The sequence below is a fragment of the Alligator mississippiensis genome, chromosome 1 (assembly GCF_030867095.1).
Source record: "Alligator mississippiensis isolate rAllMis1 chromosome 1, rAllMis1, whole genome shotgun sequence".
NCBI classification, from domain to species: Eukaryota; Metazoa; Chordata; order Crocodylia; family Alligatoridae; genus Alligator; species Alligator mississippiensis.
In genome coordinates this window covers 133,945,866-133,962,119 of record NC_081824.1, presented here as the reverse complement: position 1 = coordinate 133,962,119, position 16,254 = coordinate 133,945,866, and the positions used below count along the sequence as shown (strand labels likewise).

The following is a 16,254-nucleotide window of genomic DNA, read 5'->3' as shown; positions in this document are numbered from 1 at the left end:
AAGAAAATATCTTGTGAGGATACACACATATATAATAGACTACAGTCACTAACTCCCTCTTTTGGGCTCTAATAACTTGTATACCTTTGAATCAACATATTATTTAAAACTGTTTTAAAACAATGTTGTGGTTTCTTGCAACGGATCAGCTTATGGTTTTTTTTCTTATCCCTACCTGAACAATGGGATGATGGGAGCAAGAGAAACCTAGCTTTGTTGATAGAGGGTTGAAAAAAAAATGTTCCAATAAGAAACTCCGTATTAGCTCAGTTTTACACATAAAGAAGTGAGGCCTTAAAGAAATTAAGGCTGAAGTTCCACATCTGTAATGCAGGGGTAATGTACTTACAGAAATATTGTGAATATTAAAAAATAATTCAATTAATCTTTATGCATAAATCCAGGTACTACTGTGATGAAGGTCATAAAAATATTTAAGACAGACACACATAATTCCTTCATGGCCTTACCTGCCCCTAAAAAGGCAGTTGTAAATAGTATGCCCTCTTTTGCTATTAAACATCCTAGCTAAGGATCTGAACAGGTTGGCTATCAAAATTTAATATTAAAGTGAGTTTTAAAATTCTGTATTCTTTTGTCAATTCAGCTACAGCCATATGATAACCAAGGCAACCTTTCTCCTCTTGGTGGTCTCAAACAGGACTCAGTTTGGAAAATGTAAACAAGGAGCACTGCTTATCAAACTCCTTTCCTGTATTCAAAGTATCTATTTTTTTTTTCTTATATCTTTCAACACAGTTGGCAATTTTGGAACAGCTGGAATCAGAGACACGGATAACTGTGTAAGAAGCTTGGGATAGCATGAGCCTAACACCCATCTGCTAGGATTAAGCTTCTCTATCTGACTAGTTTCTAAATAAGGTCAGAAGAAAAGCCTAGTCACCTCATTGAATTAAGTGTCCCCTGGAAATCTTCTTAGTAGGCACTCTGAGCTAATAAGATGAAATAAATTTGGACTCAAGATAAATGAAAGCAAAAGGCTCAATAGAGTGTTATCTGATCTTGAGGTCAAGGTGTTTTAAAAACAACTGCATTCAGCTTGACACACAACCCTTAATTCAATCCACAGAAAGCATGGAAATTCAGAGTAAAAAAATTACATTCTCTCCTTAACCCACCCAAATTCCCACTGACTTCACTGGATGTATAAGGAACATAGGATGGGGACCAGAAGGTAAATATATATTATATCAACTATATGACATTATGAAACTTCCATGAGGGTCAATGGGTCAAAGTTTCAGCCTATGCTCTTAAATTCTTTGCTTTTATAGACATGAAACAGTTACAGAATTACTGATATATCAGATGTAGTATTTATATGTTCTTATTTTTACAGCAAAATTTGAAATAAAAATATGCAATACATAAAAAAAAAAAAAGTCTCAGCTTGTGGGTGAAAACTGTTGTTTATTTACAGCAAACTTGCCCCAGGCCATGGTTCTCATTCTCATCAGGAAAGGGGTGCAAGAAGTCTCTAGCCTTTGTCCCCAGGTGCAATGTAGAGGTGGCCCTTCCTGTCCAGTGTTTAAGTGTGCCCTTCTTCTATGCAGAATGGGCAGAATTCAGCTGTCCTGGTGACAATCTCCCTATCCTCTGAATCCAAGGGGAGGCTTATTCCCGGAGTCTGGAGCATATGAAGATATGGTTATGTACAAAATCTGGATAGAGAGGGGGAGCAGCTTAGCTGAGAGGAGTGTAGGGATTCATGCAGCCACTCTCTCTGTCCTGTATGTCCTATATCCTGTGATACTCAGGGGATCCATCAGGTTTGGGCCTCACAGCCTTGCCTGCAAGTGTGGAGGGAACCCCCTGATGGGACAGCATGTGTGTGTGTGTGTGGGGGGGGGGGGGGGGGGGAATCTCCCCAAGGGAACAGCCTTCCTCAAATGATTCTTCCTGCCACAGAGAGGGTAACCCGAGCTTCTCTTCTTCTGACCTTCATCATAAAAGCACATCGCTGAGCTACTAAAACACCTTACCATTACCCAATAATCTATAATATCAGTCCATTGCACAGATAAATATTTATCAACTTAGCATATGAAGCACTAGATCAGAAAGCCCAGAAATGTTACTCTGCCACATTAAATTTGTTGCATCAATTCTGGGGCTGTTGTGACATAAATATGGATAGACATGTTTAAAATATTCTGAAAACAACATACTACTATGCGTTCAGAGCAGCCAATTTTCAACCACCAAATCAGGGAGTTTTGGTTAATAAAAACAAAAAAACCAAAAAAACACACAAGACAAGGGAATAACAGGAACACTTAACATGACCTAATGAATGACCCATGCAGTTTTGTTTGGCAAGAAGCATGACAAAAAGCAATCAATATGGTAATGTCCCAAATGTGTGCATGAGCCTGGCATCCCCAGATGCAGAGGTTGCAGATTTATTATATTTAAAACAAATTAATTTGGGCTTGAACTTTTGCTTCATGTTTCATTTTGTTTTTCTGGCAGATTAATAAACCCGTGTAAAATAGAATTTATATTGAACATGCTGACAGACTATCAATTACAGAAACACTAGCAGGTGATCTCTGTCCATAGTTTTCATAACCCACAACTTAATCTCTTTCTCTCTCTCTCTTTTAGTGACAGTGTAAGTGGCTAAGCTTTTGAGGATACTTCCTCACATCATTTGATGCCTACACAACTCAAAAAAAAAAAAAAGATATCAAAAAACCAAAACCAGAAACAAAACAAAAACACTACACCTCTGCTAGTTCTTTAGTTGGTATAAATTGGCATAGCTTTACACCAGCTGAAAATATGGACCTCCTATGTCACGATAACCTTCTCATTTTGGTAGCAGCATCCATCCTGCTTTTTATGTCTATATGTGCCTGTAGACGTGCAGGGAGGTTAATCCAATATGCTGTAATTACAGTGCATTGGAGCAAACTTGATTAATCAAGACTGTGGGAGCATGCTAATTAGCACGCTGCAGCTAGCATCCAGCTCTTGTGCATCAGTGTCCCCATGCTTCAAAATGGTGGTTGCAGCACTTTAATTAAAGCTCATTTGACAAGCTTTAGTTAAAGCACCCCCGCTGCCATTTTGAATTGCGAAGACACGGATACACGAGACGCTGTGGCACTTTCACGAGAGTGGCCCTTATCTGGGCAGAAAGCAAAGGGAAAGGCCATGCCCCGAAGAGTCTGTGCTTGCTTGAAAGCAATTCAGACCCAGAAGGGAATCCTTTGGGTCTGCACTGATGATGCGTTGGTAGCCAGTGGGCCAAAATTTTCCCAATTCCACAACCTACACCTGGCAATCTGAAATTACCACAATGTTATTTACAAAACAGTCCCCTTCCCCACCCTGAGCTGTCTAATCCATGCAGACTACACATTCCTTGGGGCAGGAACAGTCTGCTACTCTACCTTTGTACAGTGCCTTGTACAATGTGGCAATGATGATGATGATAGCAGCAGCAACGTTAATGCTTTTAAACGTACCTGGATCCCAACATCTGGCATTTACCTGGTTTATTGAAGGCCGTTTCTCTCTTCCCTTTCTTGCCAATGTGTCTAGCCCTTTGAGTGAAGAAAACAAACCCTTCTTGCTTCGTACTCTCTGTGACAGAGATAGGGTCCGTTTCCTGAGAGCAGCCTCATCCCGGGAGCAGATCTAGTTCAACACATATACAGGTATTCAAAAAACAACAAAGGTAACCGCAAAGGAATCATGGGATCAATATGAAGCACTGGGGTATCAAATCTTCTGTACTACTACTATTCCTTTTGGTATTAGCAAATATTTCTTTGTTGTCATCTATTTTATGTTCAGGTAGGGAAGAAAATGATACAATATACTTCTCCCTAATAATCTATCATAAGGGTGTAACTGTATAATGCCATAAGGAGACACCTGTTTTAGCTCAGGATGCATTATGTCTCCAGATACTAGTACAATATCATGCAAAGATATTAGTTCAGGTCCCAAAACTAGCATAGCCATGTTAATACAGTGCTTCACCTAAACCAATTACTACTTCTGAGACCTATCACAGGTGGAGCCATATGCTAACAAAAATATATGTTCCAGAGCTAGTTCAGATGCGTCTATATGACTGTGCTGAACCACAGCTGAGCAGTTGTAAAAGTTACTGCAAAGAAGATGGAAAAGAAAGAAAAGCAGTGATTTTGATGTGAAATTTCAAGGAGGAAAACCCATAAGTCTCAAACATACCAGCATGTTGTAATATTGAAAACCACATGGATACCAAGAGAGATAACTATGCCCCCAGACTAGACCTTCAAAATTCCTTCCCATTACATATCACAACAAGCATGATCTAACTCCTGCCTGCTGAGATCACCCTTAGGATTTTTTAGTAGAGTTCAAAAAACTGGGGCCAACCTTCAGCCAGAGTGAGCTGTCATAGCTCCATAGAAGTCAAAAGAGTAATGACAATTCACACCAACTGAGGTGTGGATCCGTCTCATCCTTCTTTAAAGACCCAGGCAACAACTTTGAAAAGTGATGCAATTTTAGATAGCTCCCTGTTTGTGGTGGGGGACCACTGATGGCAAGTGCTCAGCACTTTTCTTAGGTCTTTTTAAGCTGTCAGCAGATCAGCACTGGGGGGCCAAACACCGGAGTCAGATTTGGAAATACTGGCTTCAGCTCACACCCCAGTTTAAGTCATTTAGGTAATCTATAAGGTGGCCCATGAATTTTAGGGTTAAAAAAAGACAAATCACAATGGCAAACCTTCAGCTAACAATTTTGAAGTCTATCTCTGCAAATAGAGGGCTAGAATCTCAATTGTTTTTCAGACAACAGCCGAAATAAGCCTAGGCATTTTCTGGAGTCATCAAATTTGCAGCAGAAGAAACAGCATAGCCAGAGACATCCTGGGTCCCAGGGTCTGCCTCTGGCCAAGAAAATTATTTGCAGCCAAGGAACAGGCCAGTTTCTTTATAAAGTAGTGGGTTTCCGAGTCAGGGTACATACACGGGTACGAGTGAATTATGCTGTCTATACACTTCAGACAAATAGGTCACCAATGATAAGCTAAAGATCCCTTTGTGTGGTAGCCATGTAAAATGCATTTAGGCTCACCAATGCATGGAAGGATGAGACAGAGAAGATACCCAGCCGCCCTAGTGCCAGTTTCGAGGGACGGCTGGCAGCAGCCAGAAGACTCTTTGGGTTTGGTAGCTCCCCTCCCTGCAGGCTTGCCAGGTAGCAACGCATTCTGAAGAGATCCATGTTAAATTTCTCCAGGTTCTGCTCCCATTGCTGGATCTGTTTAGATATAAAGAGAGGAACAAAATGTCATTGTGGGTTACACTGAAAATTTGAGCTCTTCCGCAAACCCCTAGTAAATTACTTTCATCTGGTGGTACATGGATTAGATTAGTTTTCCCCCTGCCAAAACACATCCAGTTATCTTGTGTTACCATAACTTAAAAGATGACTTGAAATAAAATGAAGCTGGTGGTCTTGAATACATACTGACAAGATGAATGTATCGTGAACACAGAAGTCATTACATAAAAACAAATCCTTGTGGTTTGTGATGTTTCAAAAAGAAAGATTAATTTTGTTCTCCTTATTTTTATGAGCTTCAATTCTATCTTGGGGTGCCCAAAAGCAAAACTGCATGGCTCAGCTAATTAAATAAGTTAAGTAGCATGACTGAGGTCTTTTTTTGGTCTTTAATTACTATTCCTATCAACTATCCCATCCCCAAATTAAATAGTTAAAATAGCGAACACAAATATTAATGGTCCTTTTCTGTAGTAATAGGAAAGATATTGCCTATACTTAATAAGATTGTTAATGTGAGCTAAATACATTAGATAGCAACATATAGTACTCAGTCCATAGCAAGGATGCATATTTAACACAATATTAAACAAATGTATATACACAGAGATATACATGTGCATGCCATGAGTTAACTTTTTAAACAAAGTCAGTTATCCATATCCTGAATTAAGGTGTTCAAATAGGTATTTAGATACATTTCAAAAGGAAGACCCAAATATAAGTCTGGATGCTGAATATAACAGGCTAAATTTAAAGTTAGAGCCTGCATAACCGTAGGTAGAATGTGTTCAACTATCACATAAGTTAGTCTATAAGTATTCAGTGACTCAACAGAAAAAAGGCATTTTGCAAAAATTACAAAAGTTGTATTTTGCAAAATTAGCCATGACATTCTTAGGCCATGTATAAACAGGGAACTACAGGACATAATTAAGGGAAACACTGAAAAGACAAGGTAAATCAACTAAAGGTGTTAAGTCAATGGGCACAAGATAAATAAAGTTTGTTATAACCCCCTAGAGATGGTCTCCTTCAAGAGTAAAGTAACTTTAGATCCCTGAATCTTAGCATTTAATGGGATGGTCAGGATTTAAGCCAAAGTTTAACATACTTGAATATACATGCACTGATTTCACATCTTAAAACTGATGCATCTTAATTTTCACAGGGATTGAGAGCCATGGAGGTATCGGGGGGGTAGAATTCAAGGCATGTTCCTAGGCAAATCATATCTGAAATTGACAACAGTCAAAATGGGAGTCTGAGCAATTATCTTTTATTGCCCACAAGGTGAGGTGGGCACCCAAAATCTTAGGTGTATTGAGTGTTCAACATACTTATGTATGAGTGTTCAACATACTATGTATGTTGGAGCTTAAATGAAATCTGGTTAGTTTCTTGTAATGTCATAAAAGAGCAAAAGAAATGAACAACTTGCCAGTCCAGTACATCACATAGCTGAATTCTCTTGGCTCCTGCATTCTGCTCTGCATGCAGCATTTCAGGAGGAATGCACATACATAATCCAGTAAAGATGCCATAATCTCCCCTCCATTTTTTTGTTAGTTTTTGCTTTTTTTGGTAGTAACACTGCTCTGTTTCCAAGATCATTCACAGACAAGTCACCTCTTCCCAGTCACTATTACTTTGAAAATGACAGAGCCACAAATGACATAACTAAGGAAATGCGAGAGATTGATGATGTTTTCCAGTTCCAAAGTGAATTCTGGTATTACAGATCCACCTTTGTCTGCTGGTTTGATTACTAGTTTTTGTTAGATCTTAGGGACCGTATGGCTTTTCTCGCTCTCATAATTTCCAGACCATCATGGTTACAGTATCACTTTAAAGCTACAATAACCAAGGGAATGATTATGAACAAAATTAAATGGACATTTTTGCAGAAGCTGCATATCTATTTTAAAATTAGTATGCTATTTCATGTTTGTTATAACCTATTAAAAGATCATCTTAAAAACTGCATCTTTGCTTAATTCCTGCTCTTGCCAAACTGCTGCCTTATTTCTTCTACATCAAGGGTTACCCAAATTGTGCATTTTTACAATGACGTTTGAAAATGGAGAAAGTCTCACTGGCACATGTCCCCTCCCCATTTCCAATGGAGTAGCATACCTACACTAGGGCTTGTGAAGATTTTTAAAAGGAGTTGGGTATGTTGCTGTACATTTGACATATAACCCATATTGTTTTCTGCACATATTTACTTGAATAGGCAAGTTTTACTGAAGTGAGAAAAATAACTGGTGGTGGTGGCAGTCCCTCGATACAAGGATGACAGTCCTCCAGTAAATAGGGAAGTCATCAGTGTGTCTGGAGATGACAATCCAAGATCCTCATGTCTGACTGCAGACATGGCAGATAGTTCTAGGAGACAGGAGTATACCTTGGTGATGTCAGGTCACAGCTTTTTCCCTGTACGTCTCATGTCTATCTGCCTCCATAATGAAATGAGTTTACTGGACATGATCTATACCTTGTCAGACATCACAGTGCCACTGGGGACAATTCAGTGCATGAGTTGCCCAGGTATTGATGTTAATATTGCATTTCTTCAGATTGGCCATCAAGGTGTCCTTGAATCTCTTCTTTCACCCACTTCTAGAGCAGTGACCATCAATGAATTAGGAGTATAGGACTTATTTCATGAGCTAGTTCTCAGGCATCCTTATCCTGCCCAACAGAGCTGATGCATATAAACATGGTTTTAAAGCTGGTGATGTTTACAGAAGGCTGGTGTTCATTCTTCTGCCCCTCCAAATGATAGAGGATTTTCAAAAGACATTGCTGTTGGTAACATTCCAAGGTTTTCAGGTATTTCTGATGTGTTGTCCAAGTTTCAAATCCATAGGGCAAGGACAGCAACAGCCTGGTAGATGAGAAGATCGGTTTGGGTCCTGAAGTCATGACCATCCAATATATGATTTCAGAGACGTCCAAAGGCAGCACAGACAGATTCTATCCAGTGTTAAATACCATCATCTACGTTTACTTTTTGGAAAAGGCGGCTTTCCCAGGCATGGTCAATGCTTAACGTTCTCCATGGACTGTCTTCTAATTGTCATATGCAGAGGAGCAGCTGGTTGGTTTGAGGTGTGTTGGTAAAGTGCCTTGACTTCAGTGAACTTGACTGTAAGTACAAACATTTCATAGGCTTCACAGAAGCAACCAAGCAGCTCTGTTCTGTGTACAAAATGACCACCATATAATTATTGCTTCTGTGTAGGTCCATGACTAGGAACTTCCGGTAATCACTAGTACCTGCCCCTGTCACCACTAACCCATAGGACTTGCCACACAACTTGCTATGATGCAACTATGTCTTATTTTAATGCCTGATGCCTGAGCATATCTTATTTTAATATAGGGTGCCATTGCACATGAGCAACCACATGATACTTCATAAAGAAACCTTAATCCAATGGCAAGGAAAAACTAGGGGTGTCTATACACAAACTCCAAGGTGGGGGGAGAGGCATTTTAATTAAAGCAGCTCCCAGACAGTCACTCTACGTAAAATGCCACAGCATCAAGTGTATCCAGCATCCCACATTTCAAAATGGCCACAGGGGCACTTTAACTAAAGCTCATTCAACAAGTTTTAATTAAAGCACCCCCACCACTATTTTGAAATACGGGACGCTGAATACATGTGATGGTGAGGCATGCTGGAACGTTCTAACTGGAAAGCTTCAGAAGACTTGATCTGATCCAACATATTCTAACTAAAATGCATCAGAGCATGTATATAGGTACCCTAGATGACCAGAAGTTTTGATTCTGCTGCGTCCTTTGCATCCAACTTTGAAGCCACTGTGAAGAATACCCTCCTTCATTAGCTTGCTCCACTACTGAAAACCTTTAGAAATGTATTTATTTATTAAACACTGTGTGCGTGAAAACTCACTCTCAGCCTTGCTGCCATGGGCAACCCTACTGGAAGTACAAGATTCCAATTGGCATTAATCTCATGATTCCTGGTAGTGCACAAGCCTCTCCAACATGTCAAGGTTGCAATTCTTGAGGGGGAAAATTAATCATTTCCCACGGTAATGGAATTTTTAGTCTCTTTCTGCTATTGAAAATATTCCACAAGTAGAGGCACTAGAAAAAATGTTTGTGAATGACCTAGAAGTGTCTGGGGTTAGGTGTGGAGTGTTTTTTTCCTGTAGGTAGCAGAAAGGTTTCAGTTTGCTACTGGTTTTGTCGGTGCAATTTTTTAATTTCATTGATGAAAAATGGAATAATGAAGCAGTGAATCAAGGCCCTTTAAGTCTCTCACCTTTCTGATAATGAAGTGATAAACACTCAACAGGAATTGAGTGAGACATCACATATTCTGTGTTCATTTTTTTCCTTCTCCTTTCCTCACACAAGAATTCACTAACTGCTATACTAATTACACTTACCTGCTTCTATGAACAGCTACAAAAATATGCAAAAACAGGCTGAAATTTTTTTATTTTGGGGGGGGGGGGAGTAGGGAAAAAGCAGATATGCCAGCTCAGATCATTTGAGATCACAACATTATCATCTGTGTTATGGAAATCCAGAAAGAAAACATATTTAAAAGAATAAAGTTCCTTGAATGTATGTTTTTCAAGCCCAAAAGAGAGGTCACTAAAGATCAGAGAGGGAGACGTGCAATGCTCATGAAGGGGAGAGAGACAGGTCACACACCATTCATATAAGAAAAACACCCCAAGAAATCTCACCACAAACATAATTTAAAACGGGTCTTCTTATGCACAAAATAAATCCATAAACAGAAAGGGGAGCTATCACTAGCCTTCATTTTGAAAGTTCCTTATTTTAGTATTTCTCATTAAACAACCTTAGTATGGTATTTTTCAATCTGCCATTACAGGCAGAATTTTATTTCCTTTCATGTCTAAAGAAGAAGTGCAGGAAGAGCTAAGTGGTTAGGGTACTTGAGCAGGAAGCAGAAGACCTGAGGCCCCTTTTATCTAGAGGGAGTTTAAATCAGTCTCTGACTTGGCAGCATGGTGCTTTAAGTATCAGGCCACAAATTTTCCTGACCCCTCTCTAGCCCTCCTTTTGAGGTTAAGCCACTACCCCTTACATTTAAGTCCATTATTGGATAAAACAGATGGAAAACAGTTTGGTGGTGATGTTTCTGCCACTGTGGGAAGCAAGGGTCCAGGCTAGAACCCAAGATCCACTCCTATCCAGATCAGTGGCCACCCTACTGACCCATTCTGGTTTGCTCTCTACCTTCCATTCCAACATATTTCCTTCTCATTTTGAAACCCCCCCCCAAGCCAAAGAGGGGTCTGAATGATGCATAGATTGTGGCATGGTGGTTAGAGTACTGTGCCAGGAAGAGAGAAGCAGATCCACAGCCCTTTTGGGGAGAACCTATATCTTCTGCTATTTGGGCAAAGGTCTTGACTGCTCAGATAGATAGTGGGACTAAAACATGGGGGTCACTCTGTATCCCACCCACTAGTCATGGTTTCTGACCAGCTATAGTTTCATGATCTAGACACAGGTACCTATCCAAAATGTGTGCACAGATATGCCTGGCCAGTGTAGCTTACTGTACATATTCAGTTTACACTTACATGGCCACTCTGCTGGGAAAAATAGAAACACTACCTTCACAATAGTGTTAAAATGCCACTTACGTGACTGGAAATCTGACATTTATACATAAAGAGGGAAACAGCATTCCACTCTACCTCCTGGACATATAGTATGATGTTTTGCAACCCTCTTGTCTCCAAATACCAGCAGCTCAGATTTGTCTTTACACCTACTAAAAGTGGAATCGTCAAGAGCGACTTGCCCCAAAATGTTTACCTTTAGTTTAACTTCGCTCCTGCTGAAGTCAATGGATATTTTCAGTGGAAGTAAGATGAAACCAACTTGAGTTCTTTAAAAAAAAAAGTCCCATTGTTAAAAAAAAAAAAAGAGAGATTTTCATGGGCCCTAATTAAATTCAGAATCCAACCCTCATTCTCAAAAATCAATGCAATAGAAGCATCGCCATTTCTTAGGCCCCTTCAAATGACTCATTAAACTTCTTTCCAAAAATGTATTTATACACAAATACTAATTATTTATTAGACTTATATGCTGCCCTTCCCTAAAAATGGCTCAGAATGGCTTACAATCAAAGATAAAGTAATTGTAACATAACATACGTAACACCCACCCACAGACACAGACGCACAGGGTCATATATTATGGGGGCAGGGTTTGTGTCTGTATGTTTCTATGGGGGCAAGATGGCCTCAGTTGTTCTGGCCATGTGCTCAGCGCATGGCAAGCTGGGGCTATATCTGGGGGAAATGTGTAAAACCCTCTGGCTTCACTGGCCAGAGGAAGCAGAGGCAGATTCAGGCAGATTGGTTGGGAGAAGACTGAAATGTGGCCCACACTTTCAAGCAGCTCCCTGTGGCACAGTGAACCCAAGGAGCAGCTCAGGACTCTCCAGTGTGGGCCCCCCCTCCAGCCCCTTGCTGAAGTACAGGTATAGGGGTGCAGGCCCCTGGAACTACACATTGGGGAGTCCCAAGTCCCAGACTGCCTGGGTATGGGTGTGCTTCCCCAAGAAGGTGCTACCTATAGACTTTGTTTTGTAGATAATAGTGTTTTATAATTATATTTAATGGGGGGGGTTGTTTTGTTTTATTTTATGTAATAAATTTGAGTGTTTGTGTTTATACTACTTGCGAGGAAAGGGTTTTGTTTATGTGAGACACCCCAGTAATCCAACTAATGTTTCCCAGGTAGTCTGGGTGGAGCTTTGAGCCAAGATAAAATATATTTAGTACCCCAAAATTGAACCTGGCCCTTGTTGCTGCTGACCAGTGCCTGCCAAAAGGGTTGCATATACAAAAATAAAGATGAGTGAGGTAAAATGGCAGGACATTCAGGAGAAATGATTAAATTATAGCATTTATCAGTCCTGCAGGATGTCAGTTAATCAATTCCAAAGGCACCACTAATCGTGATGTTACATTTAATGGCATTAGGAAAAGCTGTGGGGAGGGAATTCTGGGATGCTCTTGTAGTCTTATCAAAACCAGGGATGCCTGGAACCAATTGGAGACCATGAACCAATACCAGCTGCTATTTGTCAGAACCTTTTAAATTATGATAATTCTTCCTGTCCAGGATTTATTCACTTGAAGACTAAAGGGGAAAACTTACAATATGAAGAACAACTTCAAAAGTAGTGTGAGACCTGGTCTAACACGCTAAATTTACTGTCCATATGCTAGATGCTGCAGTCCTTATTCTGCTTTGAAACTGAGTAAGGTAAAGTTTCCCAATGACCTTAGTAGGAGGATGGACTGAAGTAAGAAAATGTAACTGTATTAAACCAATATGCTATCCTATTTAGAATATTTTTAAGGAAAGAAGTAAAAAATGGATACAGCAAGCAATAGTTGGGAACAAATTAAGGAGAAGGAGGAAAACAGAGGTGGCAGGGTGGATACCTGAGCTAGCTCTATATGCCATAAGAGGATTTTGAGAAGTCAAAAACATTTTTAGCTTTCTTCTCACCCATGATCAGGTGTAGGCAAGGGAAAAGTAAAGAAAGCAAGACTACCTGGTCACATGGAAAAACAAGTGAATCAATGACACGCAAATCCCTGATCCTGATTTCAGAAAAATCTCACAAGGTTTTGTAAGCCCCTGGGAAAAGTGGCTTTTGAGAAGGGAGTTAAACGAAGAGAGGAATGAGGCATGGTACCTAGTAGAAAGTTCCAGGTTTAGGAAACAGCATGAAGGAAAGGATTCTGATGTGAATGGGAAAAAAGACACAAAGAGGGGAATCAAAGCAAGTATCTTGAATGGTGTGAATAAAGCTGCAATGAGAAGGCGAGGGAAAGCAAAGATCAGAGAAAATTCAGTTGTGGCAAGTCTCAAAGATGAGAACAAGGAGCATGAAAGATTTGGGCTGAGGATCACTGGAAGGGCAAAGTGAATATGATTAAACTGTTAGGCAAGAAATTATTTTTGCAGTAGAAATTTCAGTTTATGAGAAGTAGGTTTTAGTAGCTGCAGCACAAAATGATGGCAACTTGGAAAATAAGTTTTTCCTTGTTGTTTGACAGTGAGGATTGTTCTTATGTCACAAGTAGATGTGTTGCCTAAATCAGTGCCAAATCTATTAACAGATTTTCCCACCAGATGTAAAATCACAACCAGATGATACCATGAGATGAGCTAAGTGAAGACAAAGATGCTTGCAATAGCATCCAGGATATATGCCAATTCATAGTCCTTAGCAGTTGCTACAGTGTTCTAGACAAAGACTTTTATTGTCATTTATCATATTGCAGATCAAGGGTGTCAAACTCCTCTAGCCCTGCGGGGCCAGATGAGGGGCACAAGGCTGGCCTGCAGGCCAGATCAGATCCACAGACCAGTCCCACACACCAGAACCAGCAGGCAAGGCCAGTCCAGCATGCTCATGCAGCATATGCCCTGGATCAGCCCTGCACACTGCATGCAGCTTGCGTACAGAGCCAGCACAGGTCCACATGCAGTGCGTGCCCTATGTGCTATGCATGCCCCTGACTGGCCTGCTGTGCTAGCACTAGGTCCAGTCCATGCACCAAACTATTTCTGTGTGCTGAGTGCTGCTTCCTAACACAATTGATTTCAGTGGACTTATCTGAATGAATAAGCAGGGCATGATTTGGCCCTACAGCAGGGGTTGTGAACTGGGGGTACTTGAGAAGGCCGCCACACACCATACTGCGCTGCTGCGCAGGTGCCACATGCCTAGCCGGACACAGGGGTCGAGGGAAGCTCGTACGCAGCAGCTGCCACTGCTCCATATTCGACCATGCCCCACTCCTCCCCCCATTCCACATCTGGCTGCCAGGGGGTACACTGCTCCACATCCAGCTGCCAGGAGTACACTGCTCCAAAGAGGTTGAAAACCCCTGCCCTACAGGATACTTTTCTGCAGACCAAAACTTGTGAAAGCAAATCTGCTAATGCCCCAAGGATTAAAATGAACAAAAACAAATGCACAAAAAATTCTCTCCTGCCTTTTTTATATTCATTTTTCAACTCTTGGGATAGAGTTAGACAAGCTTTTGAATAATTTCTGGACCATCATGGCTACAACATCACTCTTATACTGCCAATAACTTAAAGGACAATTCGCTATCACTTGCTCTGCAAAATGAAAGAAATGAAAAATGAATGAGAAGAGTGTAAAACAAACAAGACCCTTCTTTTTCCATTCTTGCTTTTTGATGTACGTAATTTTCAACGTCTCTGACCACAGTATGGGAAAAACATTGATTCAAGGATCCTCAAGCCCCTAATTCAGCAAAGAATTTAGGTATATGCTTAGTAAAAAAAAGGATAGTCCAACTAAAATCATCAGGACTATTTATGTGCTTCAAGTTAGGTGTGTGTTTTAGAAGCCTACTGAACTGGGGAACAATCTTATCATTCAACTTGCTTTCTGCAAAGGATGAAAACATTAGCTTACAACCTGATCTTCCAGCTTCCAGCAGTTTCTACTGCTAACCTGCTCTGCATTTTTAAATTTAAACAGATTGATTCCTTCTTGTGCAAGGAATTGCAAAGTAGTACCAGAGTGGAAAATAGAAACATGTTTCCTTTAACTTCTTTTAACTTCTCCATCCAGAGCAGGGGACTAGAAACAGGAAGGGAGAGAGAAAGAAAGAGAAGCATTCTCATCAACAACAAAAAAGAAGAGAGTTCTCGTAAAGACGGAGTGAGAGGAAGTTTTACACGAAAAGCTGACAGTCAAGAAGAATGGACCAGAATCTCTACTGCTGCAAAACAATGAAGGACTATTTCAGTCAAAGGACTAACTATATTTAGTTGAGGGCCTGCCACAATAAATCAAGAGGTCAACTGTTAGCCTCTGGCCAGGCTAGAGGGACAGACATTACACAAACTGGTTACAGTGATCCATAGGCGGAGAGAGAAAAAGAAATTGAGGGGGCAGAGTGCACGCTTTCCCCCACCCCACCAGGAATAGGGCTGGGACCAGACAGGGATTGGAGCAGAGCCAGGCCTGGGATTGGGGCCAGGGTCCACTGCGCCCGTCCCTTCCCCATGTGCCCAGAGTCGTTGCCCAGCACTGGTGGCCTCTGTGAATTCACCACCCTGCAAAAGCCCCGGCCCTGCACTGCCCAGGGGGACCCGGAATGGGGCCAGCCTAAGCTGCACTGTCGGGGACGGAGCCCACGGGGACCCCTGCACCTGCCCTGCACCATCCCTGGGAAGGGCCCAGAGCCTCCTCCAGCGGCACAGCGCTGGGCAGCCAAGGGGGGAGGGGGGGGGGAACATGGCCTCCTGATCTTTGTACGGGGCAAAGGTGGGCTACAGCTGTGAGCTGCGCTCTGCCTGCTCCATGCCTCACTGCTGCCTTTGAAAGCAATGTGGCATGGTGCCATGCGAGTCCTGCCACTGGACTGGGCTCCAGAGCTGGGCTGGCCCCTCCCTTCTGCTCTCTAGCCAGACTAGGGACGGGACATAGCAAGACACCAGGCAGCATGGCCCCATTAAGGTAAAGTGGGCAGGGAAGGGATTAACTCTTCCCTCCTTCCCCTCCTCCCTCACCGCAGGCGGGGTCTGCCTGTCAGCCAGGGAGCAGAAGGGAGGGGGCTATGGTGGTGGCCCCTGGGGCTGGCAGACCCTGGCTGCAGGGCAGAAGGGACCAAAAGGAACAGAGGGCGGAATTAACTTTTCTCCCTGTCCCCTTCACCTTAATGGTACCATGCTGGGATGGCTGTCCTTTGGGGCAGGGATGGGGACCCTGTTCTGGTGCTGGGTGAACTCTTCCCCCTCCTTTTCTTTCCCCTAGGGTGGGAAAGGAAGGCTTTGTGGGATGCTGGAGGGGGAACACTCCTCCACCTCCACCCCAGGGCTGGGTGGGGAGGCCTATATGCA

General features: G+C 41.8%; 1 protein-coding gene across 8 annotated transcripts in view; it reads right to left on the bottom strand.

The window, feature by feature from the left end:
• Window positions 1–16,254, bottom strand: part of TIAM2 (TIAM Rac1 associated GEF 2) — a 273,941-nt gene that overhangs the window by 102,330 nt on the left and 155,357 nt on the right. For 7 of the 8 annotated variants that reach the window (XM_019479734.2, XM_019479735.2, XM_019479733.2 and 4 more), the window contains 2 exons: window positions 5,104–5,289; window positions 3,520–3,666 (listed from right to left, as the gene is read on the bottom strand). In XM_019479734.2, the coding sequence (XP_019335279.1) occupies window positions 3,520–3,666; window positions 5,104–5,289 (333 nt within the window). Of the gene's footprint in view, window positions 1–3,519; window positions 3,667–5,103; window positions 5,290–11,157; window positions 11,227–16,254 lie in introns of those variants that run through there. The other variant, XM_019479737.2, reaches the window with a different exon arrangement.